The sequence below is a fragment of the Tilletiaria anomala genome, assembly GCF_000711695.1.
Source record: "Tilletiaria anomala UBC 951 chromosome Unknown K437scaffold_2, whole genome shotgun sequence".
In the NCBI taxonomy this organism is placed as follows: Eukaryota; Fungi; Basidiomycota; class Exobasidiomycetes; order Georgefischeriales; family Tilletiariaceae; genus Tilletiaria; species Tilletiaria anomala.
Window position 1 is genome coordinate 190,783 of NW_013547020.1, and position 27,963 is coordinate 218,745.

Below are 27,963 nucleotides of genomic sequence, written 5' to 3' on the forward strand. Positions count from 1 at the left end.
CCTAGCAAGTGCCCGATCGACAGATGAACGCACTGGTTATGCAAAATGACATCCATATTGACTCGCACATGGCGGCACAACAAAGCGAGCTTTCGGATGCCATTGCGCCGATTGGAGGAGGAAGATGCACGGTTTGGCGAAGACGTCAATTTCGTGATGGCGAGTGCGGTTTGTCTGGATCAGGAAACGAGACTGGAAGAGCGAGTTGTGACCACCACGTCCTTGGACTATTGAATTCATCAACTTCAATATGCTCGCTCACACCTCGAGCCCCCTAAGCTTTGGCATCACGGCGCCGGTTGAAATTACAGCACCATTCCACACTGCCTGTTGAATGGAGACTTTCGGGCCGCTTATGTAAGCATCCTCATGATATACATCTCAGTGCCACAATGCAGCAGTGTACGATGTAAAGGCGGCTTACAACATGTTGGGGTTTGCCTTCCAGCAGGCCCATAGCTCGACAGGAAGGGCCACGAATGCGAGCAGCTCGATCCGAGCAACTCCACACAGCACTTTGCCTCGTAATGGAGTCTTGCAACACCGCGAATGGCCACGCTGCCCCTACCGCCGGCGAGTTGTCCTCGACTCTCGATCAGCTCTCCATCTTCGATCCAGACCTCTTCCCAACCCTTCTTCCACGCATACACGAGCTTATGACACTTATCATCGAGGCTTCAAAGGACGTAAATAGTCTCGCACAGCCAGATACGGAGACTTCTGGTGCCGCTCCAGCCCAAACATTACCTGGTCTGGCACTCGCGTCGGCTACTGCACCAGCCCCACCCGGGCAGCAAAGCACCTCATCCCTTCCGTCTTTCGTGCTTGGTGCGACGTCGGAGGAGGAGATGACCAATACCTGGGACGACTATGCGTTCCAGCAGACGGTCAAGCGCTCGGTGGCACGGCCTACAGAGCTACAAAAAAAGATCGTGCGCGAAGCACAGATACTGCGAGAGACCCTCAGCAATGCACGCCTCGCTGTTGAACAGCTATCCGGTGGTGGGTTAAGCCTGAAGAGGCAGAGGGAGGTCATAGAAATGCTTGAGAAGCAGGAAATACGCCAAAAGTAAGCGAAAAGACTTGGCCCGGGGACAATTCCCATGTTGCTGATGGTAGGCGATCGCTCTTTTCCCTTCTATGTGCAGAGAGCTAGAGGCGAGCTTTGTCGCCCGATCTGCATTTCCAACACCGAGTGACATGGATACTTCATAGAGGCCACTGTGACATCTTCACCCGCCTCACATGGAGGGCTCCTGGACAGCATGGGGTATACATTGATATTGCTGCACTATTGCGCGATTGCGTAAGCGCTCTATTTACGGTTAACTGTCGTCGATGGGTACGCCACATCCCTCGCCCCGCACACCGTACACGGCTACGTAGTTAACGCACTGGCCAGCATGTCAGCAAGCTGGCGCCTTCCAACACTGCTAGGCAAGCCATTGCCCACGTTCCCTTGACCGACGCTGTCACGCCGAGAAAAGTGCGACAGGTGCGACAGTTTTTTTTCGCTGCCCCAGTCAGAGCGAGTGCGATCATTCTCGACGAGCGCGGCCGCCTGACGGCTAATGGGCACATCGCACGGCGTTTGGCTTCACTTACTGGCGCGTCAGTGCGAAAGAGATAGGAACGTGTGTTCGTACGTATAAGCACAATAATACAAAATGGGAATGGTCATTCATTTGGTTTCAACCAGATGGACGTGCATGAGGAAAAGCATAGACATGTTGTTGGATCAATTCGTGCAATCTTCGAACCTTTAAGCCTCCGTCGAGACGTCCGGAATCTTCATCTTACCGATCCGCGCCTTTGCCAATGTATCGCTTGCCTGTCCGGAACGAATGAAAGAGAGCGCAATTATCATGCATGTGATAAGCATACAGGGGCGTAGGCGCAAGAAAACGGCCTGCACGGTCCGTTACGGCAGCACTGACCTGTTTCAGCATTGGCGCGTCGATCATGACCATGCTGTCGCCCTCCTTCATCCCTACGGCGCCCTTGTGGTCCTTGACGCTCTGCTCGTATGCGTGCTTTATCCGCGCGGCACGCAGCACATCCGCTTCGCTGGGCGAGAAGGCTCGCTGGATCTCTGCCACCTGCGCAGGATGGATGGCCTGCTTGCCGTCAAAGCCTAACTCTCGCCCGTCGCGGCACTCCTCGGCGAGATACGAGGCGTCCTTGTAATCGACGCAGACCATGTCCTTCCGTGCACAGAGATGCAGCGCGGTTCAGTCTGTCGATATATGATGGAAGGGTTTCGGTGCGATATGTGAAAACTCACAATGGCAGCCAACCCATAGGCTTTTGCGATTGTCGCCATGTGTGCGCGCGGGAAGAGTAGCTCTCGTCTGCTCTTTGTCCGGATGATGGACGTCGCAGCACAGTAGTCTTCGCTGGCGAAGAGCAGTGCAGAGATGAACGCGAGGTGGCCTTTGCCCCAGCTCCTGACTTCCTCGATGATGTGCGGCATGTTGAGGAGCGACGCCGCAGATTCGACGGAGAGAATTAGCGAGAGCGGGGCATCGTAATCCTGTCGTAGGTGCTCTGCCTTGTCTAATACCATCTTAACATCGTCACTCGACTCAACCTTGGGCATGACGATTGCCTGCAGTTGTCGAGAAGGAAGAATGATATCTAGATCGTCGGAAGCAATAGAATGATCACCAGAAGGCGGATTGATGCGCACGGCTAGCTCCGGACCTGGTCGAGGAGCGGCCTATGCCATGAAGTTCGTAAATACCTTGTATCAGAGGTGATTTAGACGGTGCAAAGCAGACAGGCAGGTACTTACGTTCAGGCCATGCAGGACTGCTTCACGAGCTGCGCCTTTTCGGTGCGCGGCAACGCTGTCTTCCAGATCAAAAATGATACAGTCAGAATCAGACTCCTGCGACTGCTCGACCGGCATAGGAGACAGAAACGTGACAGAGGCAAATTATTTCTATGTCAGATCTTCGAATTGCTCCCGGAGTTTCACGAGCTTAGCACAACGCACTTTCTTGATCATCTTCTCAGAACTGCCCGGGACATAGAGCATGGCTCGTCTTGCTTCCACTGCTTCATCTTTCCATTCTCGTTCAGCACCCGTCGCATGCGCGTTTCCCGTTGAATCTGGTGGCGGCGTAGTCCGTCTGACATCTCGCGTATGGCGAGCAGAAAGGTGTAGGCTTCTGCTTGGACCTGCTGCTGCTACTGCCGTGGCTTGCGCTTGTGCCGCAGCGGGGATGGAGGCGAGGGGTAGTGTACGGCCAAATCGAGCGCCACATAGCAGGGCCTTGCAGCACGGTGCTGCTTGCTGCGTTCCTGAGCAAAGGTGAGTCGGGTTGGATCTCCCCGCGAAGCGGACGATGGTGGGACGCAAGGACTGCATCTCGGCAATGGTACCGTACCGATCACGGTGGGGCTCCGAGCGACGTATCCTCCTGCGCCCCCGTCTCCGCTGTTGAGCCTCCGCAACGCGGACTTGGATGCTTCTGGGGTGAGCAGCTGCACGAATCGCGGATGGCAGGCAATCCAGTTCAACGTCGTAGCCTGGGGAGGCCGCCTTTCTCTTGACGCGTAAGCACACCTTGTCGTCTACTAGCAGAGAGGGTGTTCCCGCTGGAGAGGCCAATCAATTCTGACATCACTGCGCCAACACAAAAAAGCTCTCCATGGGTGTGCTCCAGATGTGTGTGGGTCACGTGAACACATCTCCACCCGCCACGGGAGCAGTCTATAACGCAGCGTGTGCATATGCAAGCGCGTTGACACACCTTTTTTTTTCCAAGGAGCGGGCGGAACGGCGGAAAGGAGATTGAATAATGTGGGAACGGCGACCGGCAGAGTCTCTCTGTCACACGCAACAATCGAGCTCGCGTTTTCATCTGCATTCGAGCGAGGTGGACAGAGATGTGGGACGTTGCAAAGGCCTGACGAGGTTCATTGCCAGGTGCGAGTTTTGCGACGACCCGCTCAACGAAGCGCAACCAGCGACAAGGCAGGAAAAATAGACTGATTCGCTTGGTTGAAACTGGGGCGGCGGAGAAGTTCGCCCAAGATGACAAGCGCACCAGGCGGCATCAAGATCTTCTCCGGGTCGTCTCACCCGGAGCTCGCCAATATGATCGCAAAGAGGTACGTTCTCGAGCGTGAATGTCTGACACAAATTGCTTGTGTGCCAAGGCGGTGATGCATGACTACCGCTTCCGGTCGCTGACACTCTGACGGTCATATCTTGCTCGTTCGTCCTATTGCATCGGCTCTCAGACTTGGCCTCCCATTGAGCAAGGCGACTGTCGCACGCAACGACTCTGGTGAATCGCTCATCCGCATCGCTGAGTCGGTCCGCGAGCACGATGTGTACATCATCAACACCTCTTGCTGCACACCGACCACAGCGCCGACGGTGACGGGCAAGTCGTTCATCTCGCCCAACACCTCCCTCATGGAGTTGCTTATCATGATCCACGCTTGCAAGGTCGCATCGGCCAAGCGCGTCACCGCGGTCATCCCGCATTTCTTTTATGCGAGGCAGGATAAGAAGGACAAGAGCCGTGCGCCGATCAGCGCAAAGCTCGTAGCGAACATGATCGAAAAGGCTGGATGCGATCATGTCATTGTAAGCCTTCGGCACCTCTGCTTTCTATAGAGCTTCAATCTGACCCTCCTCCCGAAATTTCTCTGCAGACCATGGACCTACACGCATCTCAAATACAGGGCTTCTTTGATGTACCCGTTGACAATGTGCGTTTGCATGCGATCATTTGCCTCTCTTCGAGATGCAAGCTGACGCGTCCGTTCCCATTTCAGCTCTACGCCGAGCCGGCAGCACTCCAATTCATCCGAGAGATGATCGACTTGGAAAAAGTCGTCATCGTCTCCCCTGACGCAGGCGGTGCGAAGAGGTGTGCATGCTTGTGTAGCTGATGTTGGCGTAAGCGACGAAGCTAGCTCGCTGACAGCATCCCATTTAAATACGCGCATTACAGAGCAACGTCCCTCGCGGACCGGCTGAACGTCGACTTTGCGCTGTTCCACAAAGAGCGCAAGAAGGCCAACGAGGTGTCGCGCATGGTGCTTGTCGGAGACGTCAAAGGCAAAGTCGCCGTCCTCGTCGACGACATGGCAGATACGTGCGGCACGCTTGAACTCGCCGCCCAACGGCTCGCCGAGTCTGGCGCCGAGCGTGTCTTTGCGATCGTTACACACGGCATTCTCTCTGGGCCTGCACTCGAGCGCATCAGAAGGTCTAGCTTGGAGAAGCTTGTCGTAACCAACACGCTGCCGCAGGCGCGCAATCGGGCCCAGTGCGACAAAATCGAAGAGATTGACATTAGCCATGTCCTCGCCGAGACGATCCGCAGAAGTCACTACGGCGAAAGCGTCAGCGTGCTCTTCAACGAGGTGCCCTATGATACCACGCAACCCTACCGCCAGAGCCTCTCGCGGTCTGTCAGCTCGGAGAACGTCGGCAGCGGAAGTGGCGGCAGTGGAAACGGATACGGGCACGGGAACAGTGGCACGCACGGCCTCTCGACTAATCGGCAGTTCCCACGGAGCAGTTACACCACACCAGATCCACCCGAGCTTTCAAATTCCTCGGGCTTTCTGACCAACGCGACAAGCAGCGGCCGTAGCAGCACGGGCAACGCCAGTGGCCCGCTCTCCACTGCGGCGGCAACGCCGAAGTTGAGCCAGCACAGCACCCCGCCATTGCCGAGTCCACTGCGCAACGAGACACGTGCCGAGTGATGAGCGTGACTGCTTACGCTTGGCATCGCATCGCGTACATGGGGCCTGGATAGAAACCTTCTGTATTTGTACAAAGTCACTACCACCATCATCATCATTAACATCGTTCTGAGGGACAAAAAATCATACTATGCTATGTCAGCTTTATAAGCACAAACACCCAGATCCAGCTGACAAGCACGGTGAGCAGGCATCCGAGCGTCATCCATCCCATGCCTCGCGCCGTCTTGCTGTACTCGCCCAATCTGCCGCGCGCGCGCGTCATCAGGCCCAGGTTCTGTGCTAGCTGCTCGCCGGCGGTCTCTACGAGCTTGCGGTCGCGCTCGAGCGCATCGGCGAACGCGAAACTGTTCTTCTTGAGGATAGAGGCCATGCGCAGCAGCTCGCCCGATAGCGACTCTTGCACGGCCCGGCTAGACTGCAGCAGCGTCGACGTCGCCGGATCTGAAGAGTCGCCTCGCTCGGTGCGCGGCGGCGGATATATGTCCTTCTCGGCTCCGGCGGGGGCCACCGGCACCGCGCCGTACTCGGCAGCGACTGCGTCTTCGCTAAGCTTCTCGGCCGCATCGGCCTCTCGTGTTGCGCCTCTTCGCTGGCGCAGTGAGTCATGCGTAGCGGTGGTGGCGGCCGTCGCGCTCGAGCTGGCGCCAGCCGATGTCGAGCTTCCATCAGCGGTCGCCGTCGGCGCTAGGGATACGGCGGTGTCGATGGCTGAAGCATCAGGCCCTGCTAGCACACGCGTACGTCGACGTGGACGAGGAAGAAATTGCACGCCGCTGCTCCCTGCGAACAAGGAAATACGGGAGGTGCTGCGGCACGACTCTTCCCCCTCGGACGAATCGTCGGACAGGCCTCCAAGCCCGGCCGCCAAGGATGCGTAAATGGATGTGCTTGTTGGGGGAGCTGTGGATGATCGTGCAAGTGTGTCTACCGCCGCCAAGGATGAATAAGACCTATGGCCATTGGAGCCACTACCTGTTGTGGCGGGAAAGCCTGCTCGCAGGGCCTTGGCGAAGAGTAGGAGGCGCAGTACAGTACATCTGGTTAGCAGCAGCTAGACTGTAAGCCCATAAGACAGAGTCACCCCTCACCCTTGACAGAGTTTGCACCTGATGGTACAGTTCTCCCAGCCGAGCTCGAAGGCGAGCAGCTTCATCACTGCACAGCGGTAAGAAATCAGCGTGGAACTTTGCTGGTGCAAAGCGGAACGAAAGCGACTCACGCATCCTCCCGGGTGGTGCGGTGATCGATACCCTGCAGCGTCTTCTGTGCTTTTTCTAACTGGCCTTGTAACGCAATCAGCCTCCAGCGGTCCATCCTGTCGTCGCCTCGCTCTGAGGCAGTTGTAGAGGAAGAGACCAACGGCGACGTGTTCGCGAGGTGCCATTCTGCACGGCCGACGAGACGCCGAGTCTTGGCGAACGTTTGCGTGCTTGTCATTTTAAAATGCCTCGGTTTCGTAAGGAGCTGAGGACGCTAGCTTTCCTTGAGGTCTTCTGACCTACTAATGCCAGTCCTCGTGCGTTTCATCATGTGCGTAGGACGTGCGCCACGTCGACGCCTCCAGTCTCGTCTGGACGACGAACAAGGGCGATGATGCGGAGACGTGGCCGATGGTGTAAGAAGTTAGGGTTATTCACCAGGAGAATAGACGCCAACACGAAGTGGTGGCCATTTTGAGTGGCCCCATATGTGCTCGTGCCTGGTTTGCAGCAGGGGCAGGAGCACTCGCAAAAGTGACGCCTTTCTGAACTCGTGGTTTGAGTGCTCTAGTGCCACTCGGGCGTAGCTCCTTCCCCCTAACCTCCCAAAAGCAGGCTCCTTTCGGCGGCTGCCATGTGAGCGAGAGAAAGTGCATGTGTTGGGACCTGTCAGCTCTCACGGAAGCGGGGATAATGGCTAGATCCCTACAAGGCTGAGGAGCATACGGGTGTGCACATACAGCATAGCGTATCGTGAGTGATAGATAAGAGGGGCGAGGACGCTGGTGGATGGTCTGCCGATGAGGCCATGCCTCAATAGCGCTGAATCCATGGTCACGTGACCCTTTCTGTGCTACACACCAACCGCGCATTGGAGGGAGCGAGCCACATGGTTATCCCCAGCCATCTCAATCGTGGCGCTTCGATACGCAAGGCCCAGCAAAAACGGAGACGAGAGCTACTACCATCTACGGCCGCTCACCACAAGTTGGATTGCCTCGCCGTTTATCCACCTCCAACGCCGGCGACAACGCATCGACGAGGAGCAGTCGCACGCATACATACAGAGACCATCCATCCAATACTTCCAACCATTGCAACGCTTTCGCGCTGCCCGAGCTACCGTCTAAGACTAACCTCGTCTGGCCGCAGTCGCCTGCTTGCTTCGCTGCTCTCCGAAGCAAGAGTAGCGCGCCATACTCAGTAGAAGTCTCGGCAGAAGTGGCAGCGCGAGTAAAACGGCGAAGACATAACTTCGACGACCTCTGACGGCGACGCCCAGAGACGAAGACAAAGGCCAAGACGAGGACAATCCCGAATATGAACACCCGACCGCACAAGCAGAGCATGTCCGAGCTCAAGCTTAGGCGGCTCACCGAGCACAACATGCGGCTCAAAGAGGACCTGGATCGGCCGCGAGTAAAAGTCTCAGAAGCGAGCGCATCGTGAGTGGGCTGCGCCAATGTGCAGCGTTCTTTTCTTTCGGTCTCTATGCTTCTTAAGATTCGGTGATCCGAACGACTCGGTATGGCGGCAAGGATGCGCTACGCGGCCTGGGTTTGCTGGTCAGATGCTCCATGCTCCGTTGCAATGTTGGGCTTGGCGGAGAGGGTGAGCCTCCTCTGTAAATGACTGCCGATTGCAGAGGAGGCTAAGTGCTTCCCTTTTCTCTCGCAACTCGATAGCCTTCGAAGGCGGTCAGATTGTCACTACAGCGATATTTTCTCTGCTTTTTTACTTGCTTTTACCTTGAGCTCATTCACTGACTCCATGACTCTCGTCCTCTGCCATTCCCTGCCCCTATCACAGCCTGATTCGCTATTGCAAGACAACAAAGGACTACCTTGTCCCATCCGTCTGGGGCCCCGTCGACAAGCGGGAAGACCCGTATGCTCCGCATGGCGGCGGATGCGAGTGTGCTATCATGTGATGCGAAGATGGACATCTTTTAGCCATCGCAGTGATCGGCACAGACGCATTCGCTTTTGTGGCGGGTGGCGATGCTCGAGCATACATGCTTTCAAAGGGAAGAAGCAGTCTGATATTCTCAGGACGGGCATTCGACCCATCTAGGCGACCTTCGCATGTTGCCGGTTGCGGATACAGGGTACATGGCCCCGATGCTGTATGCTCGTCCTAATCACTCGATCGCCACCATCAAGACGCCCCCTGGGAACCACCTAGTGGCGTTGCCGCGCACTCGCAAGGCAAGGTCCGATATACCGCCTCTCCGTCCCACCGATGACCTGCATCGCAATATCGGATAATGACTCCGTCTCTCACTCTGTCTTTTCTGTTTCTGTTCCTCGCAACACACAGCATGTCATTATTAGCCATCTCTTTCACTGCAATACCAGACTGATTGACTAACCGCCGAGAATGGGTTGCATGCGATTCGGTCGGCTTTGATATTGCTGTCTCATTACAAACAGAGTCACCCAGCAAGCGATATATCTCCGAGCAGCAGAGCATCGTCAATCGCTCCGCTGCCACGCGCCGCTCTTGCCGCCACTCTTGGCGATGACCTTCAGGTCTTCGATGTACATCTCGCGTCCCGCGACCGCCTTGGCCATGTCCCAGATCGTGAGGCACGCAACGCTGACGCCCGTCAGCGCTTCCATCTCGACACCTGTCTGGCCCGTCGTGCTCGCCGTGCATTCAACGACGAGGTAACCGCCCTCGGGCTCGAGCTCCTCGTCGTCGTCAAAGGTGATGTGCACCGCGACCTTCGTCAACGCCAGCGGGTGGCACAGGGGGATCAGGTCCGACGTCCGCTTGGCGCCCATGATTCCGGCAAGCTGCGCCGTTTGTACGACAGGGCCCTTTGTAGAAGCTGGCACTGGAACAGCCGAGGATGCGTCAGATTGCTCGCTCGCCCGCAAAGCGTTCATGGCGGCGCGCGGAAGCCATACACGACCACGTGCGGTAGCAGTTCGCTTCGTGCTGGTCTTGCTGCTGATGTCGACCATGCGCACTTGACCGCTGGCCTCATCAACGTGCGTGAAGCCTGACGCTGCGGCAAAGTCCCTCGAGGTTGAATGACTAGGCTGTGGAATGCTGCCGCGCATGGGTGGCGCGGGCTGAGCAGATGCTGTAGCATCATTTTGCGACTGCTGCTCTGCTAGCATCTGAGCGACAGCTGCTTCTAGCATTATGCGCTCAGCTTTAGCTGTGGCTGATGATGCCATTGCATTTTGCTTACGAACTATCTGGTTGCTTTCTGCCAAGCGTGTACCGTCTGCGGTTGGTTGCGCATGGCTTGAGCTTGCGCTATCGGCGAAGGCGTCTAGATTGGCCCATGGGTTGTCTTCATCATCGCTGGCGTTGTGCCCCATGTATTCAGACCAGGTCTGCACTCGTGGCTGCTCCGTGAGCGAACCAGTGGAGGCGCGACCCCAGGTCATCTTGCTGGCAGACGCTGCGTCAGCTGCAGCGTCGAGGCGATTCCAAGGTCCTTCATCATCGGACTTCGAGGAGTAGAAACGCTGCCGTCCCAAAGTAGTGGAAAGCCTAAGCCCAAGTCGTGGTGACGCAGATCTGGCCCGGACGGCGAGAGCAAGGTTTGTCCGGTGACTCGGAAAGCTGTTGATTCTGGAAGCCCTGGAACGTTGACCGCCGCGCCCCTCAGCGAAAGCTAGTCACCCGCCGATATGTATCATTGGTCGATTCTTCTGTTGCGCAAGCTCAGCAGGCCCTGACATACCGGCGTGCTTTGCGTGCTTCCTCCCTACTGCCGCCCCGATGACCTTGAGCAATTCTTCATCCGTCGCTTGTCCATTGGGCCCGGTCCCGCGCATGATGTCGCGTAGAGATACTTCAGCATTCCCAAAGAGACAGACCTATAGAACACAAGACAATGTCAGGAGAAGTACAGGGCGATTTGATGGCTTCTGGTGCAAAGCTCACTTTCATGTTCCCATCAGCGGTGATGCGCAGTCGATTGCACGAGTTGCAAAAGTGGTCCGTCATGCTGAAGGCCGGTAAACACTTCAGTGACCTGGTCATGACTCAAGGAGGACGATTTCAACCTCACCTAGTAATGAACCCGACCCTTCCCTTGTAACCAGGTACGCGCCACCCTTTGCTGGTATCGTTTGCCTCGTCTTCTAAGCGTTCAAAGTCGCCGTACATTTCGCGAATGACAGCTAGTAAGTCCTGATAAGGCACCAGCTTGGACGTCTGCCATCTGTTTCCGTCGAATGGCATATACTCGATGAAGCGAACGACAACGTTGTGGTCGCGCGTGTAATCAATGAAGCTTTTGATCTCCTCCTTGCTATCGTTGACACCTTTAAGCATGACGACGTTGATCTTGATACACTGCATACCCGCGCCAGCGCTCACCAGCTTCTGTGCAACATCGAGCGTTTTGAGCACCGCGTCGAGCCCGCCGCCGGGCCTGCGCGTCAGCAGCTCGAATTTGAACGGGTCAAAGGTGTCGAGAGAGAGGTTCAGATGCGAAAGCCCTTGGTCGACCAAGCGTGGTAGCCTTCGCGCGAGAGCCAGACCGTTCGAAGTCATTCCTATTGAGCGCAATCCCATCGATCGAAGCTCATTCAAAGATCCTATGTTCCAAATCAAAGTAAATCAGCTTATCTAAAGCTCAAGCAGTGATGCTCTGGAATGCGAAAACGCACCGATGATATCCTCGAGATCCCGCCTAATAGTCGGTTCGCCGCCAGTGAGTCTGATCTTCTCCACGCCATTTTTGACAAAGAGTGTCGCAAGTCTCTGCACCTCTTGCGCAGTCAGCAGTTCCGGGCTCGGTGTCAATGTTGCGCCATCTTCGGGCATGCAATAAATGCAGCGCAGATTGCAGCGTTCGGTTAGCGAGATGCGCAGGTAGGTGTGCTGCCGCGCGTGCCGGTCCCGCAGAAGTAGCGATGCGGTCTGAGAGGAAGTGTGTTTTGCGTCGATGGCTGAGATCTATATAGGCCGAAATATTACGGCGCGTGTGTCAGCGGATATAGGCTGAAAGCATGCTATCAGCTCGGCCGAATGCTACCAATCCTGCTCACTCTTTCTCGCGACGCGTCTCGAGCTGATTTCCCTGCCGGGAGCTGAGAAGTCAGCGTTGCATCCCTCGCAGCAATGGCCGTTCTTGTGTCTGTGGCGAGCCAGCGTCCTGGTGGCCCGCATTGATAACTGTTGGATTCTGCGAGTCTGCCGTATTTGGCGGAGCGACTGGCGACATAGGCACCAACGCCAAAGCCACTGTTGTTCCCGGTGCGACAAGCCAGGGTTGCAGCAGCCCTGTTTGTGCAAGCCATCATGCCACACTGTCTGGCAGATTGAGTGGATTGAGGGTCGACTAGGATGACAGGCACGTTGAATACATGCAGTGGCATGGGATTGATAAACTGTGCGTTGATGAGAATGCGACTGGTTGCTGCGGTGTTGAACTTCATACCATATGACATTGTCCCTTCGTACCTTGACAAGGGCTTCAAGCCCTGTTCCGCTCCACTGTCCCAGGTACGACGCATCAACCTTTGTACAGGCTGCTTCACTTGGCCTTCGTCAATGCCTGTATTGCACTCAATGGACCCCCATCCTCCCACCGTCTCCACCATCTCCACCATCTTCTCTGGGGGAGATCTGTGCATAGGATCACAGTATATGGACACTTGGTTGACGAGGTCTAATACCGATATTGGCCAGTAAGCTATTCATTGACGTACATGGGTATTAGTACCACTTCTGTGCCTGGTTTAACAAATTGGTTCTAGCCATTTAGCGAAACAAAGGTTCAACAGCCTGAACCCTTTCAGACATATCTGAGCATCACTTATATCAACACCTTTGACGACTTTGAGTCTTTGTTCAGCGGTAGAGTATATGCTTGTCCAAAGATACGTGTTGAGAATCAGTATCATTCATACACATTTCAGGCTTGTCTTTCCATTAAGGGTTCCAGGTCGTGCCACGGTGAGTGATCATCCTGAGTCGATCCTCCTCGATCCTAACAGTCTTGGTGTCAGTTGGTCTGTCGTGTCATGTGTTGCTGAAGAGCTGAATGTCAGGGGCACGCCGGGTTTGTGCGCCAACCATGGCGTATGATGTCGCCTGCCGACGTCAGTCGTCACCAGGAGCGGCAGTCGAATCATTCGGCCGTAGGGGGAAGCGCAGCAAACACAAATCGGGCTCAGCTTCCACCAAACAGCACCTTTATTTGGCATGCACAATACATTGTGTTTGGGTGTAATACCCTGCTCGCATTGCATAAATAGTAGACACACGCACCTGATCGCATTCTCTCAATGTATCTAGCACAAAGAATTTACTGCATTCTTTGTTCATAAAGTGAATCGCACCTGATACCTCTGCTTCCGGCTTTCTATTCTCTGGAGGTCTCGACCTACCTACCCAAAAGTCAGCCACGGTGACATATGAATCCACCAAGCCGATCTTCGCGTCATATCCCTGATCTCCTATGTATTCTGTGGTGCCATCTCCTAGAAGAAATTGGAATGTTTCTATGATGGAAATGCTGAGGGTTCTGACCCACGGTGCCGTCGAGTCTCGCTGACATAAGTGCATCGTGCTGAAGTAGCTGTCCCCAGGAGTTTAGGAAATCACCGCCAAGCCATGCTTTGCGATGGCACAAGTACCGAGCTCTGCGACCGTAAGAAGCGATGGTTGGTCGAAGGTTTGACGAACGATAGGATAGTTGTTCGACGAACAATGCCTGCAGCTTTTGCGCCAACTTGCGCAAGTCATTCGCCTAGTCAATTTCCTCAAGCCCTCCCGTATGGACAGACTCGGGTGCGCAAGCAGGTGCGAGTTTAGGCTATTCACTGGATCGTTTTCAAAGTTGTGCAGCTTTCCGCATGCCCAATGAGAACTGGTCGTTCCCTCTCTGCGAGCGGGTTGGGGTTGAAACTCGTCGAGACTTTGGAGGGGACTGGCTGGAACCGTGCGCGCGCTTGTTCATGCTCTTGCTGCTGCTTCACCAAATTGATTAGCCTTGTTTTCCTGTTCATCAGCGTCTTCTAACTGTCGATGGTAGTCGTTTGATCGGCACCTTGCTGCCACATAAAGTTGATCAGCCCGACCTCGACAGAGGACGATTGTGCGGCTTTCTCGTTGCCATGCTCCTGCTGGATTTCTTCTAGCGTATCCGAAATTCCCCAGCATTGTGGCAGGCACAGGGTCTTCAGGTAGTACCTTGAGAGATCCACACTGCGTCATTATTGTAGCCTGTTCTTTGTTTTTATTACGGCGCGGTAGACGCTCAGCTCGCTTCTCGAGGAAAAGGAAGCGTGCTCTTTGTCGATCTGTTGTTGCACTTTTGTGCCTTGTACATTTTCTTTTGAATCTAATTGAAGCCACTGGAGAGCAGCATGGTGGCACATGGTTGCTCGTCCAGCCCTGTCTATAATGATACGGTCCTTACTCTTGTTCCGACATACGAAGAGGTAGGCAATCAAAGAGCACCCTGAAAGTTTATATTCATTGAAGAGTATGTAAGATTTGGTGCCTCGAATGATGCCTGAGATCGAGCCGAGGATCCTGAGTGTTGTCCCCACATTGTACAATGTGGAAGAAACAAACTTATATACCGTACAGCTGAACTCTGGATGGACAGCGGTGAAAAGACGTGAAGCAACACTGGTGCAAAGTTGGTGCTTCGTACTTAAACACGTGGAACGGTAAGGGTTCGAAGCCCCCTGTTAAGGTACGAAGCAACACCACCTTAGAGTACCGAAATCATACAATATGCGGGGTTGTGTCTGCTTTGATCGTGTGATCCATCTCTCGAAGATTGCGCCGGCAGAACCCTCAAGTCTCAACATCACTCAGCGTCGCTATCTCGATTCTCATGGGCTCTTTCTGATCGTCCTTGCTTATGTGTCTTTTTTCCGACTTTTAACAATCCTAGATCGCACTGACACGATGGAATGCAGAGCAAAAATGACCTTGTCGGATCGAATCAACCCTGAGATACAAACGAACACCAATTCAGGTCCTGCAGAATCTCTCCGGGATAATAAGAAAGTTCAAACAATGAGCCCATCCTACTTTCTACTTCTTGCCGGGTGCTTTGAACCTCCTCAGCGCCCTCTGCCTCGCCTCAGTATGCTCAACGATCGGCTTGGGGTATCCCAACTTATCAAACTCAGCCTTCGACATGCGGTCATAGGGCGCGTGGATTGCGTTCCCCTTGACATTCTTCAGCTCGGGCACCCAGTGCCGGATGTACGATCCATCCGGGTCGGACTTCTCGGACTGGCTGAGCGGGTTGAAGATGCGGAAGTACGGCTGCGGGTCGGTGCCGGTTGAGGCAGACCATTGCCAGCCACCCTAATGTCCAAGCAGCGAGCAGCGAAGGACCGATGCGGTCAGCACGTGGGCGCAACGATGAGCGGCAGATCTGAAGGAGCGGCGTGGGAACTCACATTGTTGCTGGCAAAGTCGCCGTCGATCAAGTTCTGCATGAACCACCTTTCGCCCTCCCTCCAATCGATCATGAGATGTTTAGTAAGAAACATGGCGGTGATCATCCTCCCGCGGTTATGCATGTATCCCTGCTTCTTGCACTGGCGCATGGCCGCATCGACGATCGGGTAGCCAGTCTTGCCCTGCTTCCACCTCTCCAAGTTTTCCCCTTCCGCGCTCTCCCAGATGACGTCCTCATACTTCAGCAGATATGCGCGGCCCATGCAGACACGTGGCCACGCGGAGAGGACGTGCGCGTAGAAGTCGCGGAAGGATATCTCCGTGTTCCACATGGCCGGGCCCGAGTCGCGGCCGACGTGCAGGCGGTTCTTTGTGATAGCCTTCGTCTGGCGCAGACACTCGCGCGCCGAGACGATGCCAGCGGCGAGGTAGGGCGAGATGTGCGATGTCCCGTTCTCGTTCATTAGATTGCGCCCAGTGCTGTAGCGAGACAGACGCGTCTCCTCTCCCTTCTTCGCGTCGGCTTCCTTGACCATGGTCCTCGGTTCGCCCGTCGCAGGCTCCTCGAACATGGATATGCCGCCTTTGCTGTAGAAGAAGTTCTGCAGCACCTTCTGTGCGGCCTCCTCTCCCGCCGGCCAGAGCTTGGCCATATACTTTTGGTCATCGGCATCGCACTCAAAGCCGCTGACGTGGTCCGGTACTTTGCTGTCGAAGAGCTTCTGCAACTTACTGTCGCTCGTGATAGCCTTTTTGTCGTTAGGTTCCGGGTCAGGATGCGCCTCGAGCATGTCCTTATGTTTCTCAATGTACGCCGTCCACGCACGATTCCAAGGCGAAAAAACACTGTATGGTCTTCCATCTTTGGTGATGACCTTTCCGGGGGGGACGACATAGGCATCGTCCACAAAGGCTGCATGTATGGTGTTCTTTGATTTCTCCGCTTTGCGGACAAGCGCTGCATCGCGCCACAACTCGTCCACCTCATATTCGATGTTGCCGCAGATGTTTGTCGCCCCCCACTCGTCTGCAAGCTGAAGCACCCTGTCCACCAGCGTCTTACGGTCCTTGTGCTCTACGACGACAAATGGGATGTTGAAGCGCTCTTTGAAGTCCTTTTGTAGGATGCGCAAATTGCGCAGGATGAAATCCACGCGCCTCGGACTACGGTCGTGCGCCGCGTAGTCGGACGGCGAGAGCACGTGCAGAGCAATGATGTGCGCCTTGTTCTTCTGCGCGATCGACGACGCGAGGCTCAGCGCGTGATTGTCGGCGATACGGAGATCCTTGTTGCGCTGCCAGTAGATCACATTTCTGCCATTGGTCCACGTTGGCTCTAGCGTCCTAATCGAAGAGAGGGCTTTGCGAAGGTCCTCCAGTGGGGTGACGTTCTTAGGCAGCCGGGGGTTGAGCTCGTTGGCCCTGGGATGGCCCTTGCCGTATGCGGGAGCGCTCGATGTCGACTTCTTCGCGTCTCCATCCTCTTTTTTGCTTCGCTTGCGAGCCGGATAACTAGCCTCCTCTTCATCGCTGCTGTGGTCGACGTCTGACTTGGACTTGCTCTCGGTCTTATTTTCCTTCATCGCGGTCGGTGTGGCGCGCTTTGATCCAGCTAATGCTTTCGCTGCCATGGTGACATTGGTAACTCGAGATGGGAAGAACGATCTAGGGGGTGGTGGAGGGGGCAATTGAGTCAGGGCTAAGGGCTGCAGTAGCAGAGACGATTGCGAGATGAACAGGGGGGAAAGTCGCTGTCGATCCGGCAAGGCACACCTACGCAAGAATACGTTCCAAGCGAATGCTGCCTGATATAGCATACACTGGTGCTCTTGCCCTTAGTATGTGCCGCTGGACGTGTAGGTGTCGATGGGTTGGGAAAGGGAGGAACATGCAACAGCATCGGTGACGCGATGGATTTCCACAGAAGCACGCTTCGCACGCCAAAAAGGTGTGAATGGTACACTGTGAGACGCGATTGGCATTCGCCAGCCAGTGCTCATCCGAAGAAAGCCGTTATTGCGTTGTTGGGTCTACACAGCATGCCACACTCGCTCGCTCTCCTGCTGTGCTGCTGCGTCCACAGGGCGGCACATCCAGGCGCACGCACATTCTGGCAGCTCCTCCTATTGAGCACTGTACCCTGCTTCGTTCGTCTTACAGTGCGGCGCTCGCAGCTTGCGACTTGCCAGCTTCGAGTTCCCTCCCACCTATCGTGTCTTGGGTCAGCATCTGCTGCACCGAAATGACGCATGGTTGCACCGAATAACGAACTGGAGCGCGGAAAACAGCCAAGACTTTTGACCTATAGTATCAATTTGACAACACGCTGGCTGACACAAGCTCCGCTATCTCCCCCATAATGGAAAGACGTCGCAAAGGGGTCGAGGTGCAGGATGGACTTTTGATGCCAGCAGTTGAGCCATACCGGTCACAGAATGGGCTTATAACGATGAGCCTTTTGCTCATCCGCTTGTCTGCCAGCAAGAAGCTCTACGGATTCCGACGCTGCATGCGTAACAAAAACAAACTTGCCCCCTTCGTTCGTCGACTTCAGGCACTATGCAACCAGGGTGAGGATCGCCTCCGAGTCGGTTCATCATCGTATCAAGGCTTTCTTCCGTGTGTCACAAGAACTCATGAAACTTAGCTGCAACAGGCGCAATGGCGGTCTACGTCCTAGACAAGTACAACCTCGCCTTCACTTTCCTTATCTCGCTCGGCTGGCAGGCGCTCGGCTTCGCCATCGCCTTCGGCCTGCAGATCGACACCATCACCGATTTCTGGTCCGCAGTCAATTTCTTTGCGCTCGCGCTCATAACGCTTTGTCTTGGTGGCCAGTATGATGGTCGCAACATCGCTGCGAGCACGCTCGTCATGATCTGGGCCGTCCGTTTGGGCGCATGGCAGCTGTTCAGGATGCTAAAAAGTGAGTGCCTGTTTCACTTCTCTGCCGGAACAATCTTTCTGATTCCAGGTGCTTGGTCCTGCAAAGTGGGCGGAGACAAGCGGTTCGACGAGATGCGTAGCAAGCCTCTGAGCCTTGCCGGCTTCTGGAGCCTCCAGCTGCTCTGGGTCTGGGTCGTCTCGTTGCCCGCCATCCTGCTCAACTCGCCCGCGACGAACATCCCTTCGCGCGGCGGCATTCACCTCTCGTTTGGCACGGACAAGGACATCGCCGGCGTCATCCTTTGCGGCCTCGGTGTACTGATCGAGGCCACAGCCGACTTGCAAAAATACCGTTTCAAGTGTGTCACCAAGGCGCTCAAGGGCGCCATCATCGACCTGGGCTTGTGGGGCTGGTCGCGTCGTCCGAACTACTTTGGCGAAATCCTTTTCTGGTGGGGGATGTACATTCTCTGCCTAAGCCCAGCCATCGACCAGCGCGACAGCACGACCAGTGCGAGCATCTCGCATGGCGGGCGCGCGGCGCTCATAGCATCTGTCTTCTCTCCGCTTTTCACCATGGTGCTCCTCCTTTTCATATCTGGCGTGCCACTTGCAGAAAAGCCGACACAGGAAAAGTATTTCCTCATGTCGCATGGACCTGACAGCGACGACGGGCACAACGACCTCGAGCCTTTCGGCAAGTGGCAGAGGGAATGCGACCCGTGGGCACGCATGCGCGCACACCGAGAACGGACTAGCCTTCTCCTACCCCTACCCCCGGCGCTCTACTGGCCGCTACCGCGATTCGTCAAGACGTGGGTGTTGCTAGATGTGAGTACGAGCAACGAATCCACGTTGCCTCGCAGTCATGGAGAGAAGAAGAAACAAGGAGAGCAAAAATGGCTGATGCACCTCCGCCTCCGGCTCTCACTTTTGCGCCACGCGTAGCTACCAATGTACCGTTTCGATGAGGCCAAGGATGGGACGAAAGCAATCCAAGCTGCGGAGCGTAAGAAACGTGCCGAGAACAACGCCTGAACGCCTCGGGTTGGAATTCTTTACCTTTGGCTGCATGTGCCATCAAGCGTCCACTTGTTCTGTAGAATAGCTCATTCTTCCTGCATCATGTATTTTACACTCCCCCACGCACGCTTCTACGTGCCCTCTGGGCGTACCATGAAGGCGATCAGCATAATGGATATTTTAAACGCCAAATTCAATTCGGTGCTCTGTCCACCATCGCAGTCCTTCCTCACGCGTGCTGGCGTCCAACTGTGCCAGAACATCGAATATGTGCCCGCACAGCGCAAGCACTTTCGCCCGGCCCTTGCTTAGCGATTCGTTCTTTCTGTGTTTGCCTCTCCCCTTTCTACCTAGCGTCGCCACTGCTCCTGAAACTCTTGCTACCGAAGCTGTCGATGCATCTTTGCCTTCACTTTCTTGCTGTTGCGGCTGTACCGGTGTTGCATCAAGCTGTGCAGCTGCACGGATGAACGTTTGCACGCGTGAAAGCGCAGAGCGCAGAAGCGTCAAGTTGATGCTGCTGAGTTGCGAGATATAAGTCATCTCTAGCGCTTGCAGCGCTTCGTCCGGCGATGGATTCTCAGCTGGCCCAGCAGCTTCCAGCTTTCGCGATGTCGCAGTGGCATCAAAATCTTGCGAAGGTGTTGATACTGGCTCTCCACTGTCTTCACCGTTCACTAGCAGCCGTTGTCGGTCAATCGCGTCATCAAGCTGCATCAGCGCCCACCAAGCAACTGCATCGTCTGTGTCCGAAGCAGTGTTGACAATGGTGGAGAAGGCGTGATCCAGCTGCACACTTGTGAGCAGAGACGGATAGCTGCGCAACAGAATATCGACGTAATATGGTACCAGGCTCATACAGACGCGCTTTTGGCTGCTGAAGATTGCGAGCACGACAGAGTGCGCAGATTCGAATGTCGTGCGGAACCGTGGATCATCCAGGTATCTGAATATCGAACCCATTCAAAGACAAATCAGGACACACGATCGCAAGGAAGCCCGACTGGAAGTAAGACTCACGGTCTACAAGTTGGTAGCAGTCTCGCCTCAATGATTTCGTCGGGTAGCGAGGCTGTGAGCTGCTCAGCGACATCAAGGTAGTACGTTATTGCGCTTCTTTTAGCATCATTCATCTCCAGCTTTTTGCCCAGCGAATCGGTTGGCTCGATCAATTCCATGAGCGCCACGCATGCTTCGGCATCACGGCCGATGATGTCCAGGCTCGAATAGAAGATGTGTGTGTATGCGGTGAATCCATTGGAACCAAATGCGCTCACGATCCAGTAGAGATGGCCGTAGGTCTGGAGAATAGATTGAACGATGGACAAGAACTGTGGCGGTAGGTTCGAAGAAGCGACCGCTGGCCAACGACCTGTGAGCCCAGATTTGTGAGGTGGGCGGGCTGCGATGGGTACCGTGGGCGAGGGACACATGTCAATCACTGCCTCCATCAGGGAGTCGAATGGCATGGTCAGACAAAAGATATACGACTTGAAGGTATTCCACAGTTGCTTTGTCGTCTCGCGAGAGTCCATGTCTAATATCGACATGAAAATCGTCAGTGGCGCACTATTACAGCGTCACAACAATCGACACGTACTAATCTGATCATTGTCGGTACCAGCTAGCTCACTGCCAAGCCATAGCATACCTATATGCTCGCTCAAGACTCTTACGCGGGTGAAGAAGGGTTCCAAGTTCGCCGGCGTTGAATCTGCAGGGCGAATCAAGGCCAGAGCGGAGAGGTCTGCTAGCGATAACTGCAGAGTTGCTTGCGACAGTCCTACGGCGACGAGTTGCGAGATTGGGCCTAACCAGGGGTACAGCTTGTCTCCTGCAAGCGCTTTGACTCTTCGGGCTGTCTCTGAGTCGCTCTATTATGCAACAGGATCAAATTTCAGTGCCCGCAACCCGTGGCTATTTCGAAATGGTAACTTACGGCAATGTTCAACTTATCATCTTCGCCTGACCGCGTAACATCTTCTGCGATTCTCTGCAGCACATCGTGGTGCTCGAATATGCCCAGCATAGCGTCTGAGGCAACGTACAAAAGCGACTTGAAATGAACAACAGCTGTGTCATAACGTAATGTTCCATCCTCGAGCATTGAATACTGCTTGTCTCACCTGTACCGGCAAAGTCTCCAGCTTTCGCTGCGGGACGTACTGCACAACTTGAGCAGCTAGTGTCAAGGATACTCCCCAACGTTTCCTTCGATCTGCAAATACAAGTATCAGCACGATCCTGGAAGGACTTGCTCAAAAGTGATGCTGCCCACGCACTTGTGAAATGGCTGGGGTCAGAATCCATTTGCGCCTGCTCGTGTTTCCTGAACTCCTGCTCCCAAGCATCCCTAGGGTTCGACTGCTGCCTGCTCGTTGCTGTGGTCTGCGGCAGGTATATCTGACCCACTAACTCAAGACATTCGGAGAAGCTGACAATCCACTCATCCTCCACTTTTCGCAAGCAGCTCCTCAAGCTGAGAGCAGATTGAGCTTGGCCACTGGTCTTTTGCTCTTCTTTTACTGCATGTAAGCCAAGCAGGAGACCTGACAGAATGGCGAGCCTGGGGATGGGTTGGCCTTGGAGCGCTTGCATTTCAGTGGGAGCAGGGTCCGGTAGCGAAGCGGAGATGTCATAGCGGCACGCGAGGATGATGCTCGTAACCCAATTGTACAGCTTGCGCTTTGTCCCCCAGCCGACGGATCCGAGTCGGCTCTTGAGAAGGAGTTCTACTCGGCGTGTAGTTGCTTGAGCGACTGCTCGCGAGAGATTTGTAGCACGGGAGAGAAGGGCTGCGACGCTTGCCTCATCGACACCCGACGATAACGACGCTTCGCGGCCATGCGCCGCCCAGAAGGAGCCGGAAGTTGCCACTACCGATGCGAAGGTGCTTGCATACTCGTCCTGCAGGCCTGAAAGATAGTAAGCGATCGAGCCGTATAACGTATTGTCATCCAGCAGAGACAGATGCGTGCTAGAGGCGGGCGGGGCCTTGAGGAGGGAGGTAAACGTCCCCAACCGCTCATCTGGTTCGATGAACGTGTCACTTTGCATTGCATCCTCCACAACAGGATCTTCAAGGGTGATAAGTTTCTACCACGACAGAGATTCTTGCCTGCAATGAGCTGCAGCTGAAAGCTAGCTGTAAAAAGAATAGAGAATGTAGGTAGAAGGGACGTTCAGCGAAGAGAGTCAGAGACATTGACAGAAACGGCTCGGCTTTTGTCACAGTCTTTTGGACCGGTGACTGGTTCCAACTTTCTCAGCGCCGGATGTCCTTCTGCAGCACAACTCTCTTCCATTCACATCACGATGGTTAGGAAATGTTGTTGGCGAGTCCCAAGCCTAGAGAAAAGGGACTGATTCTAGCAAGCCATTACAACTCCTCCGGCCCTTCTGCGCTATGAAAATGTGTTGAGACATAGCGAGCGCGCATCCGTTCATGGCGTGGGAGACGGGACGAGAAGATCACCAGAGCACACAGAGCCAAGATTGGAAATCCGAACCCCAGTTTCATTGCATGTGAACAAAAGACAGGGAAACAACAACCAAAGGAAAGAGCTGTATTTGACTATATAGGAAGCGAAAGACGAAGTTGAAGAAGGCTAAAAGAATGTATGTAGGTTGGAGAACCAACGGCGGTATCGGATGCTTGAAAACTAGTAGGCAGGCAGGCGCCAAGGCCGCGCGCGCTCGAGCATCAAGAGTCGCAGTAGTCAAGGAAGCCTACCGAAGTCGGTCTTTGCTTGTCGAATGCATTGTCGGCGTTCTTGTTTCTTGTAGTGCAGGTTACGAGTGAGGAATGTGGAGAAAAGAAGATGCAATGAGGATCCTCATCTTCTTTGCGCTAGAGAACTTGCAAGGACGTTTGCAGTGTCCAAGAAAAGCTTGCAGAAATGCGCAAACTTTACTCGTCATCGATCTCCACGCGAGGGGCAAAGCTGTAAACATCGGGCTCGCCGTCCTTGTCAGACTTCTCGTGGACGATGGTGAGGCGCTGCAAGTTGGTGAAAAAGTCCTCGAGGATTGGGTTCTTGACAGAGCGCTGGCGGCGGCCGAGCCTGTCGAGCGCTTCAATCTGGTTGAGGATGTAGTAGACAAGTGCGATGATGATCGTGACCTGCATCATTGGAAAGAAAAAATCAGCAAAACGACCCTTGTCGCCACTGAAGTCAAAACTCACACCAATAGAGTAAGCCCAAACACGGACGACTGTGACAATGTCTGTCCATTTGTTGTTAAGGATTGCAGGAGAGTTGGCCGGGATATCGCCCGCGAACCAGCCGAAGAGGCAGAACAAGGTAGCGAGAATGTCGACAACAAGAATGGCGCCGACCAGCTGCCAGGACGGGAGCGTAATGTCGCTCTCTCCACCGCCGAGACGAGTGACGAAAATAAGCCAGTTCTCAGTGAGCGAGACTTCGAGGAAGAGGATCTCTTGGATGTTACCGAAGTTCTCGACGACACCGCCGTTTGGGAGGAAGAGAGTACCGCGGATGATCCAGGTACCGGCAGCAAGCAGGGCACCGAGAATAACCGATATGATCCAGATCTTGGGCAGCTGCCACTCCACTGGTGCTTTGGCATGGGGGGCGTTGTCGTAGGCGATGGCAATGGTGGCCAAGTCAGCGAAGAGCGCAATGAAGACAATAAGGTCGGCACGGATCGTCTCGTCCAGAATGATGATGGTAAGAACGAGGTAAATCTCAAGGTGCAAGCACAGAGAAATACGGTACTGAATGTAAGCCTTCATACGGTGGAAAATCTGGCGAGCGACTTTGATCGAGGTGATGATGGTCGAGAGACCCTCGTCAAGGAAGACAACATCGGCAGCAGCGCGGGCAGCGTCAGAGGCACCCTCCACCGCGATACCGCAGTCGGCCTTCTTCAAGGAGGGGGCGTCGTTGACACCGTCACCAGTCATGGCGGTCAAGTGACCGCGGTTCTGAAGCATCTCTACAACCTGGTACTTGTGTTCGGGGAAAACTTCGGCAAATCCATCGGCAGCCTCAACAAAGTCGTGAATGGCAGAGCCGGCCATGCCGCCAGAGCCAATAAGGCGTTGCGAGTCGTAAACCTTGGTACCGAGAGCAAGCATCTTGCACGTCTCCTTAGCAATAGCAACGGCGTCACCGGTAAGCATCTTGACTGAGATACCAAGGTTCTGGGCCTCGGCGATGGTGGCGGCAGTGTCCGAGCGAGGAGGGTCAAACATGGGGAGAAGACCGAGAAGCTTCCATTGGCCACCAGAGTTGATAGCGACACCAAGTGAACGGAAACCACGAGAAGCGAAATCACCAGCAACCTTGCGATACTGAGCAGCGGTCTCAGCGTCGGGCTGGCAAAGCTTGAGAATAGCGTTGGGTGCACCCTTGGCTGCCGTGTAGCGCTTACCGTCCTTCTCGACCTCAGCGGTGATACGCTTGGAAACAGGGTCAAAGGGAATGAACTTGTGAGTGAGCCAGCCAGATGCGAGCTCATCCTGAGCACCGGGGTAATCCTTGAGGGTAGAGATGGTGACCTTGTCGATCGGGTCAAGCGAACGAACATTGTGTGATGACGCGAGGGCGGCCACAGCCATCATGAAGTTGACATCAACACCCTCAGAAGTGTACGGCTCGTGGATCGAAAGCTTGTTGGCAGTGAGAGTACCAGTCTTGTCAGAACAGAGGACATCGACACCGGCGAGAGATTCGATGGCAGTAAGCTTCTGGACGATAGCCTGGCGCTTGGCGAGGTATGCAGCGCCTACGGCCATGGTGGTGGTGGTGACGCAAGGAAGACCGACGGGAACACCGACAACGAGGAAGATCAGGGTGTAGATAAGCAAGTTGCTTTCTTTGGGAGTGGCAATGCCAGTGTTGCGGAAAAAGCCGGAGATCCAAAACGCGAGAACAAAGACCATGACCAGGACGAGCAGTGCCGTGCCGATCGACCCCATGACCTTCTGGAAGTGACCCTCCGTCTCGCCTCCAAGGACAAGAGCAGCGGTGCGACCGACGAAGGACTGTTTGGCAATGTCTGTGCATAGAATGTAGGCCTTACCGCGCTTGCAACCGGTGGTGTAGAAGACAGTGTCGCCAATGTGCTTATCAACGGCAAGAGATTCACCAGTAATGGCCGACTGGTCGCAGGCGATGATCGCCGGACCTTTGTCGACACCCTCGTCGTCATCGTCGTCACGCTTGGTGGCACGGGCCTTCTCAAGAATAGCATAAGCTTGAGAGCCATCTTTGTCATCGTATTCAGCGAGAAGACGGCCATCGCAGGGAATTGTCTGACCGTCTTCAACGATAACAATGTCACCAGGGACGAGTTCACGCGCCTCGACCTCCCGTTCTTGACCGTCACGAACGACCGTTGCCCGAAGTGCGATACCAGCCTTGAGCTGGGCGACAATGTCACCAGCTTGCTTTTCTTGATACCAACCGACGAAAGCGTTCAAGAGCAAAATGGCGACAATAACACCAAAGTCGACCCATTCTTGAAGACCGGCGGCGAGGGCGGCTGCCAACTCCATGACTGCAAACAATCGTTTATTGGATGTCGAAGGTCAGAAACTGACATTAAAAAATCCAGTAAGCCGACAAGTTTCTCACCGTAAAGAATTGGACCCTTGAAGAATCCGAGGAATTTGAGAAAGAGATTCTCAGACGGAGACTCAAGCTCATTGAAACCGAACTGAAGTCGTCGCTTGTCCACGTCGCTCGCGCTGACACCTTTCTGCATCGAGGTTTCAAGCCTTTTGATTGGAAATAAAGTAGTAATACGGAAATCAGTAATTGAGCGTGGTCATAACAAGCGAGGTGACTGCATGTGCTCGTTATACACTCACCATGATGCAGGAACCTTGGCTGCGACCGTCTCTTCTTCGCCGTTCTTGTTCACTCGAACCTCCCGCGTCTTCCATGGGGTTAGGAAGCTCCTTTTCTTGACGATCATAGTGCCGTCATCGTTCTCGTCATCGCCGCCATGTGCCTTCTGTGCTCGAATGAAGTCCAGAAGGGCTGCGTACTCTTCGTTGACCCCGTGGGGGTAGTTACCCTTCTCTGCCGACATGTTTGTCTACTGCTGTGACCGATCTGCTGTGCTGTTACTTTTGTGTGCTCCAGGAGGCAGATGGGTTAGTTTTGATGGGACCGCGGAAAGGGACTGTAAGATCACCTCAAGCCCGATATGGGAGAAAGAGGCTACTGAAAGGGCGGATGGATGGGACCTTTGCTCGAGCAATCGAAGACAAAGGTGCGACAATCCGCTAGGCAGCCGACCTGGTTGTTGACTAAACCCGACGGAAGCCAAAGGAGGGGAGGAAGTGAAGGGGAAGGTGGGAGAGAATGGAAGGGAGGATGAAGAAGGTAGAAAAGGAAAAAGAAGAGGCGAAGAGGAGGGACGGCGATGCTGTTGTTCAGATAGGGGATGTTTAAAGGAAGAATAGAAGCAACCCCGAACCGAACAGAGAGTATAGAGCGGAAGGTATCGGGGACCGGACAGGACAAGACGCTGAGCCGCCAGAGGGGGATCCCACCGCAGAGAGCATCCGTTTGGAATGGAGACGAGCGGTGAGAAGGAAACCGTTTCCAACACACAGACCCAGACACTGACACAGTGCATGCGGCGGAGCAACATCGTGCCGGCAAGCTGGATGATCAGCCTCCCCCATCGATACGCGTCTCTCTCCTTGTGCGTGCCTGTTGGGATGCGGCAGTTCACCGAACGTTGGCCGCGCTTGTACTGCCTGCAGGTATGTCATCCGCCAGCGAAAAGAAAGATATCTGTATGTGGGTCTAGGGGGCGGTTCACGCTGCACGAGCCAGGAAAGGACTCTCCACCTACCGGACGAGCTCTCCCGTCTAATAATGTGACAGGAACCGGCAACGCATAATTCGGTCGAAGAACGAACTTGGAAGCGACGTATGGCCAGGTACCGATAAGAGAGAGCCGAGAGCGGCAACGCCCAAGATTTACGCAGCGAGGTGCAAAAAGAAAGAAATGAGTGGGCCGTTCCAGTGGGATTCTTCCTTCCATGCCCGACCACCCCGACAAATACCTGCCAAGCGCCAAAAGAAAGGAGCGCAAGCCGCCGGTCGCAGAGGCACGCTGTGGTGCTTGTCGTCAGCTTGTGGTGCTGTGTTTTCTCGGAGAAAACATGCTCCACCACAGCATCCACTGGCCAAGCACGTAACGGCAAAAAAAGAAAGACGTATAAAGAAATCAAGCAAAAACACACGGTGGGCCGCAGTTCCCTGAACCCGCTGCGCACCGCATCTCATTGCCGCAGTTCGCAAATTGGGTCGCTTCATGTCCCCTATCATCAGCGTAATTTACCTCCACCGCCAAGCTGTCCCTCCATTCTTCATCATCCCTGTCAGCCCGTTACCAGTCTTCCTGGATCCTAGCGTGCCCGCAGCAAGGCGTCGATAAATTACTTTTGTGAGCTGCAGAGGGGCGAGCGAAGTTCGCTGAGCACTCTATGCGCTACACACCACGAATGCGATACTGCTGTCTCACCATTTGCCAAGACGCGCTTCAACGGACTGGAGGCATGTAGTCTACAACGGCCATGTCGTTGAGCTCGACACGCTAGCGCACAGGTTTCCCTTCGTTCACCCAGTGCTCATCCGTTTACATGTAGTCCCCACATCCATCCCCGGCTCTTTTTCCAGGTCCCCACTTCCTCTGCACCACCCGAACTGTAAAAGAACAATTTTGCTCG

General features: G+C 54.7%; 11 protein-coding genes across 11 annotated transcripts; 4 read left to right on the top strand and 7 right to left on the bottom strand.

Annotated features, from left to right (window-relative positions):
- Positions 1 to 458: 458 nt before the first annotated feature.
- On the top strand, positions 459 to 1,715 carry K437DRAFT_271620 (uncharacterized protein). Its single transcript, XM_013390775.1, has 2 exons — positions 459 to 1,069; positions 1,149 to 1,715. Exons 1-2 carry the CDS (start codon positions 480 to 482, stop codon positions 1,213 to 1,215), a joined length of 657 nt encoding a protein of 218 aa, XP_013246229.1. The 5' UTR covers positions 459 to 479; the 3' UTR covers positions 1,216 to 1,715.
- Positions 1,716 to 1,762: 47 nt separating this feature from the next.
- Positions 1,763 to 3,040, bottom strand: K437DRAFT_265759 (beta subunit of citrate lyase; the record flags this gene model as incomplete). The annotated part of the gene is made up of 5 exons (XM_013390776.1): positions 1,763 to 1,831; positions 1,938 to 2,204; positions 2,285 to 2,719; positions 2,795 to 2,896; positions 2,999 to 3,040. 5 exons carry the CDS (start codon positions 3,038 to 3,040, stop codon positions 1,763 to 1,765), a joined length of 915 nt encoding a protein of 304 aa, XP_013246230.1.
- Positions 3,041 to 3,903: 863 nt separating this feature from the next.
- On the top strand, positions 3,904 to 5,834 carry K437DRAFT_242005 (phosphoribosyl pyrophosphokinase). Its single transcript, XM_013390777.1, has 5 exons — positions 3,904 to 4,119; positions 4,252 to 4,603; positions 4,672 to 4,728; positions 4,795 to 4,889; positions 4,974 to 5,834. Exons 1-5 carry the CDS (start codon positions 4,043 to 4,045, stop codon positions 5,734 to 5,736), a joined length of 1,344 nt encoding a protein of 447 aa, XP_013246231.1. The 5' UTR covers positions 3,904 to 4,042; the 3' UTR covers positions 5,737 to 5,834.
- Positions 5,799 to 7,640, bottom strand: K437DRAFT_271623 (uncharacterized protein). Its single transcript, XM_013390778.1, has 3 exons — positions 6,959 to 7,640; positions 6,828 to 6,894; positions 5,799 to 6,742 (listed from the first exon to the last, which is right to left on the bottom strand). Exons 1-3 carry the CDS (start codon positions 7,174 to 7,176, stop codon positions 5,870 to 5,872), a joined length of 1,158 nt encoding a protein of 385 aa, XP_013246232.1. The 5' UTR covers positions 7,177 to 7,640; the 3' UTR covers positions 5,799 to 5,869.
- Positions 7,641 to 8,019: 379 nt separating this feature from the next.
- Positions 8,020 to 9,140, top strand: K437DRAFT_70073 (putative guanine nucleotide-binding protein gamma subunit). The gene is made up of 3 exons (XM_013390779.1): positions 8,020 to 8,141; positions 8,173 to 8,383; positions 8,748 to 9,140. The coding sequence occupies exons 2-3, from the start codon at positions 8,259 to 8,261 to the stop codon at positions 8,866 to 8,868; spliced, it is 246 nt and encodes an 81-aa protein (XP_013246233.1). The 5' UTR covers positions 8,020 to 8,141; positions 8,173 to 8,258; the 3' UTR covers positions 8,869 to 9,140.
- Positions 9,141 to 9,412: 272 nt separating this feature from the next.
- Positions 9,413 to 10,006, bottom strand: K437DRAFT_219045 (molybdenum cofactor biosynthesis protein MoaC; the record flags this gene model as incomplete). The annotated part of the gene is made up of 1 exon (XM_013390780.1): positions 9,413 to 10,006. The coding sequence occupies one exon, from the start codon at positions 10,004 to 10,006 to the stop codon at positions 9,413 to 9,415; it is 594 nt and encodes a 197-aa protein (XP_013246234.1).
- Positions 10,007 to 10,459: 453 nt separating this feature from the next.
- K437DRAFT_70034 (molybdenum cofactor biosynthesis prote) lies at positions 10,460 to 12,402 on the bottom strand. Its single transcript, XM_013390781.1, has 5 exons — positions 11,957 to 12,402; positions 11,576 to 11,864; positions 10,972 to 11,503; positions 10,845 to 10,908; positions 10,460 to 10,777 (listed from the first exon to the last, which is right to left on the bottom strand). The coding sequence occupies exons 1-5, from the start codon at positions 12,356 to 12,358 to the stop codon at positions 10,577 to 10,579; spliced, it is 1,488 nt and encodes a 495-aa protein (XP_013246235.1). The 5' UTR covers positions 12,359 to 12,402; the 3' UTR covers positions 10,460 to 10,576.
- A 2,561-nt stretch (positions 12,403 to 14,963) lies between these two features.
- Positions 14,964 to 16,921, bottom strand: K437DRAFT_218841 (uncharacterized protein; the record flags this gene model as incomplete). The annotated part of the gene is made up of 2 exons (XM_013390782.1): positions 14,964 to 15,242; positions 15,338 to 16,921. The coding sequence occupies 2 exons, from the start codon at positions 16,919 to 16,921 to the stop codon at positions 14,964 to 14,966; spliced, it is 1,863 nt and encodes a 620-aa protein (XP_013246236.1).
- Positions 16,922 to 17,849: 928 nt separating this feature from the next.
- Positions 17,850 to 19,345, top strand: K437DRAFT_70173 (DUF1295-domain-containing protein). The gene is made up of 3 exons (XM_013390783.1): positions 17,850 to 18,264; positions 18,331 to 19,055; positions 19,173 to 19,345. Exons 1-3 carry the CDS (start codon positions 18,000 to 18,002, stop codon positions 19,260 to 19,262), a joined length of 1,080 nt encoding a protein of 359 aa, XP_013246237.1. The 5' UTR covers positions 17,850 to 17,999; the 3' UTR covers positions 19,263 to 19,345.
- K437DRAFT_253095 (uncharacterized protein) lies at positions 19,325 to 22,600 on the bottom strand. Its single transcript, XM_013390784.1, has 6 exons — positions 21,530 to 22,600; positions 21,374 to 21,465; positions 21,187 to 21,303; positions 20,848 to 21,121; positions 20,268 to 20,784; positions 19,325 to 20,193 (listed from the first exon to the last, which is right to left on the bottom strand). The coding sequence occupies exons 1-6, from the start codon at positions 22,302 to 22,304 to the stop codon at positions 19,428 to 19,430; spliced, it is 2,541 nt and encodes an 846-aa protein (XP_013246238.1). The 5' UTR covers positions 22,305 to 22,600; the 3' UTR covers positions 19,325 to 19,427.
- Positions 22,601 to 23,157: 557 nt separating this feature from the next.
- On the bottom strand, positions 23,158 to 26,309 carry K437DRAFT_218971 (putative PMA1-H+-transporting P-type ATPase; the record flags this gene model as incomplete). Its single annotated transcript, XM_013390785.1, has 4 exons — positions 23,158 to 23,370; positions 23,434 to 25,772; positions 25,850 to 25,992; positions 26,086 to 26,309. The coding sequence occupies 4 exons, from the start codon at positions 26,307 to 26,309 to the stop codon at positions 23,158 to 23,160; spliced, it is 2,919 nt and encodes a 972-aa protein (XP_013246239.1).
- Positions 26,310 to 27,963: the final 1,654 nt, after the last annotated feature.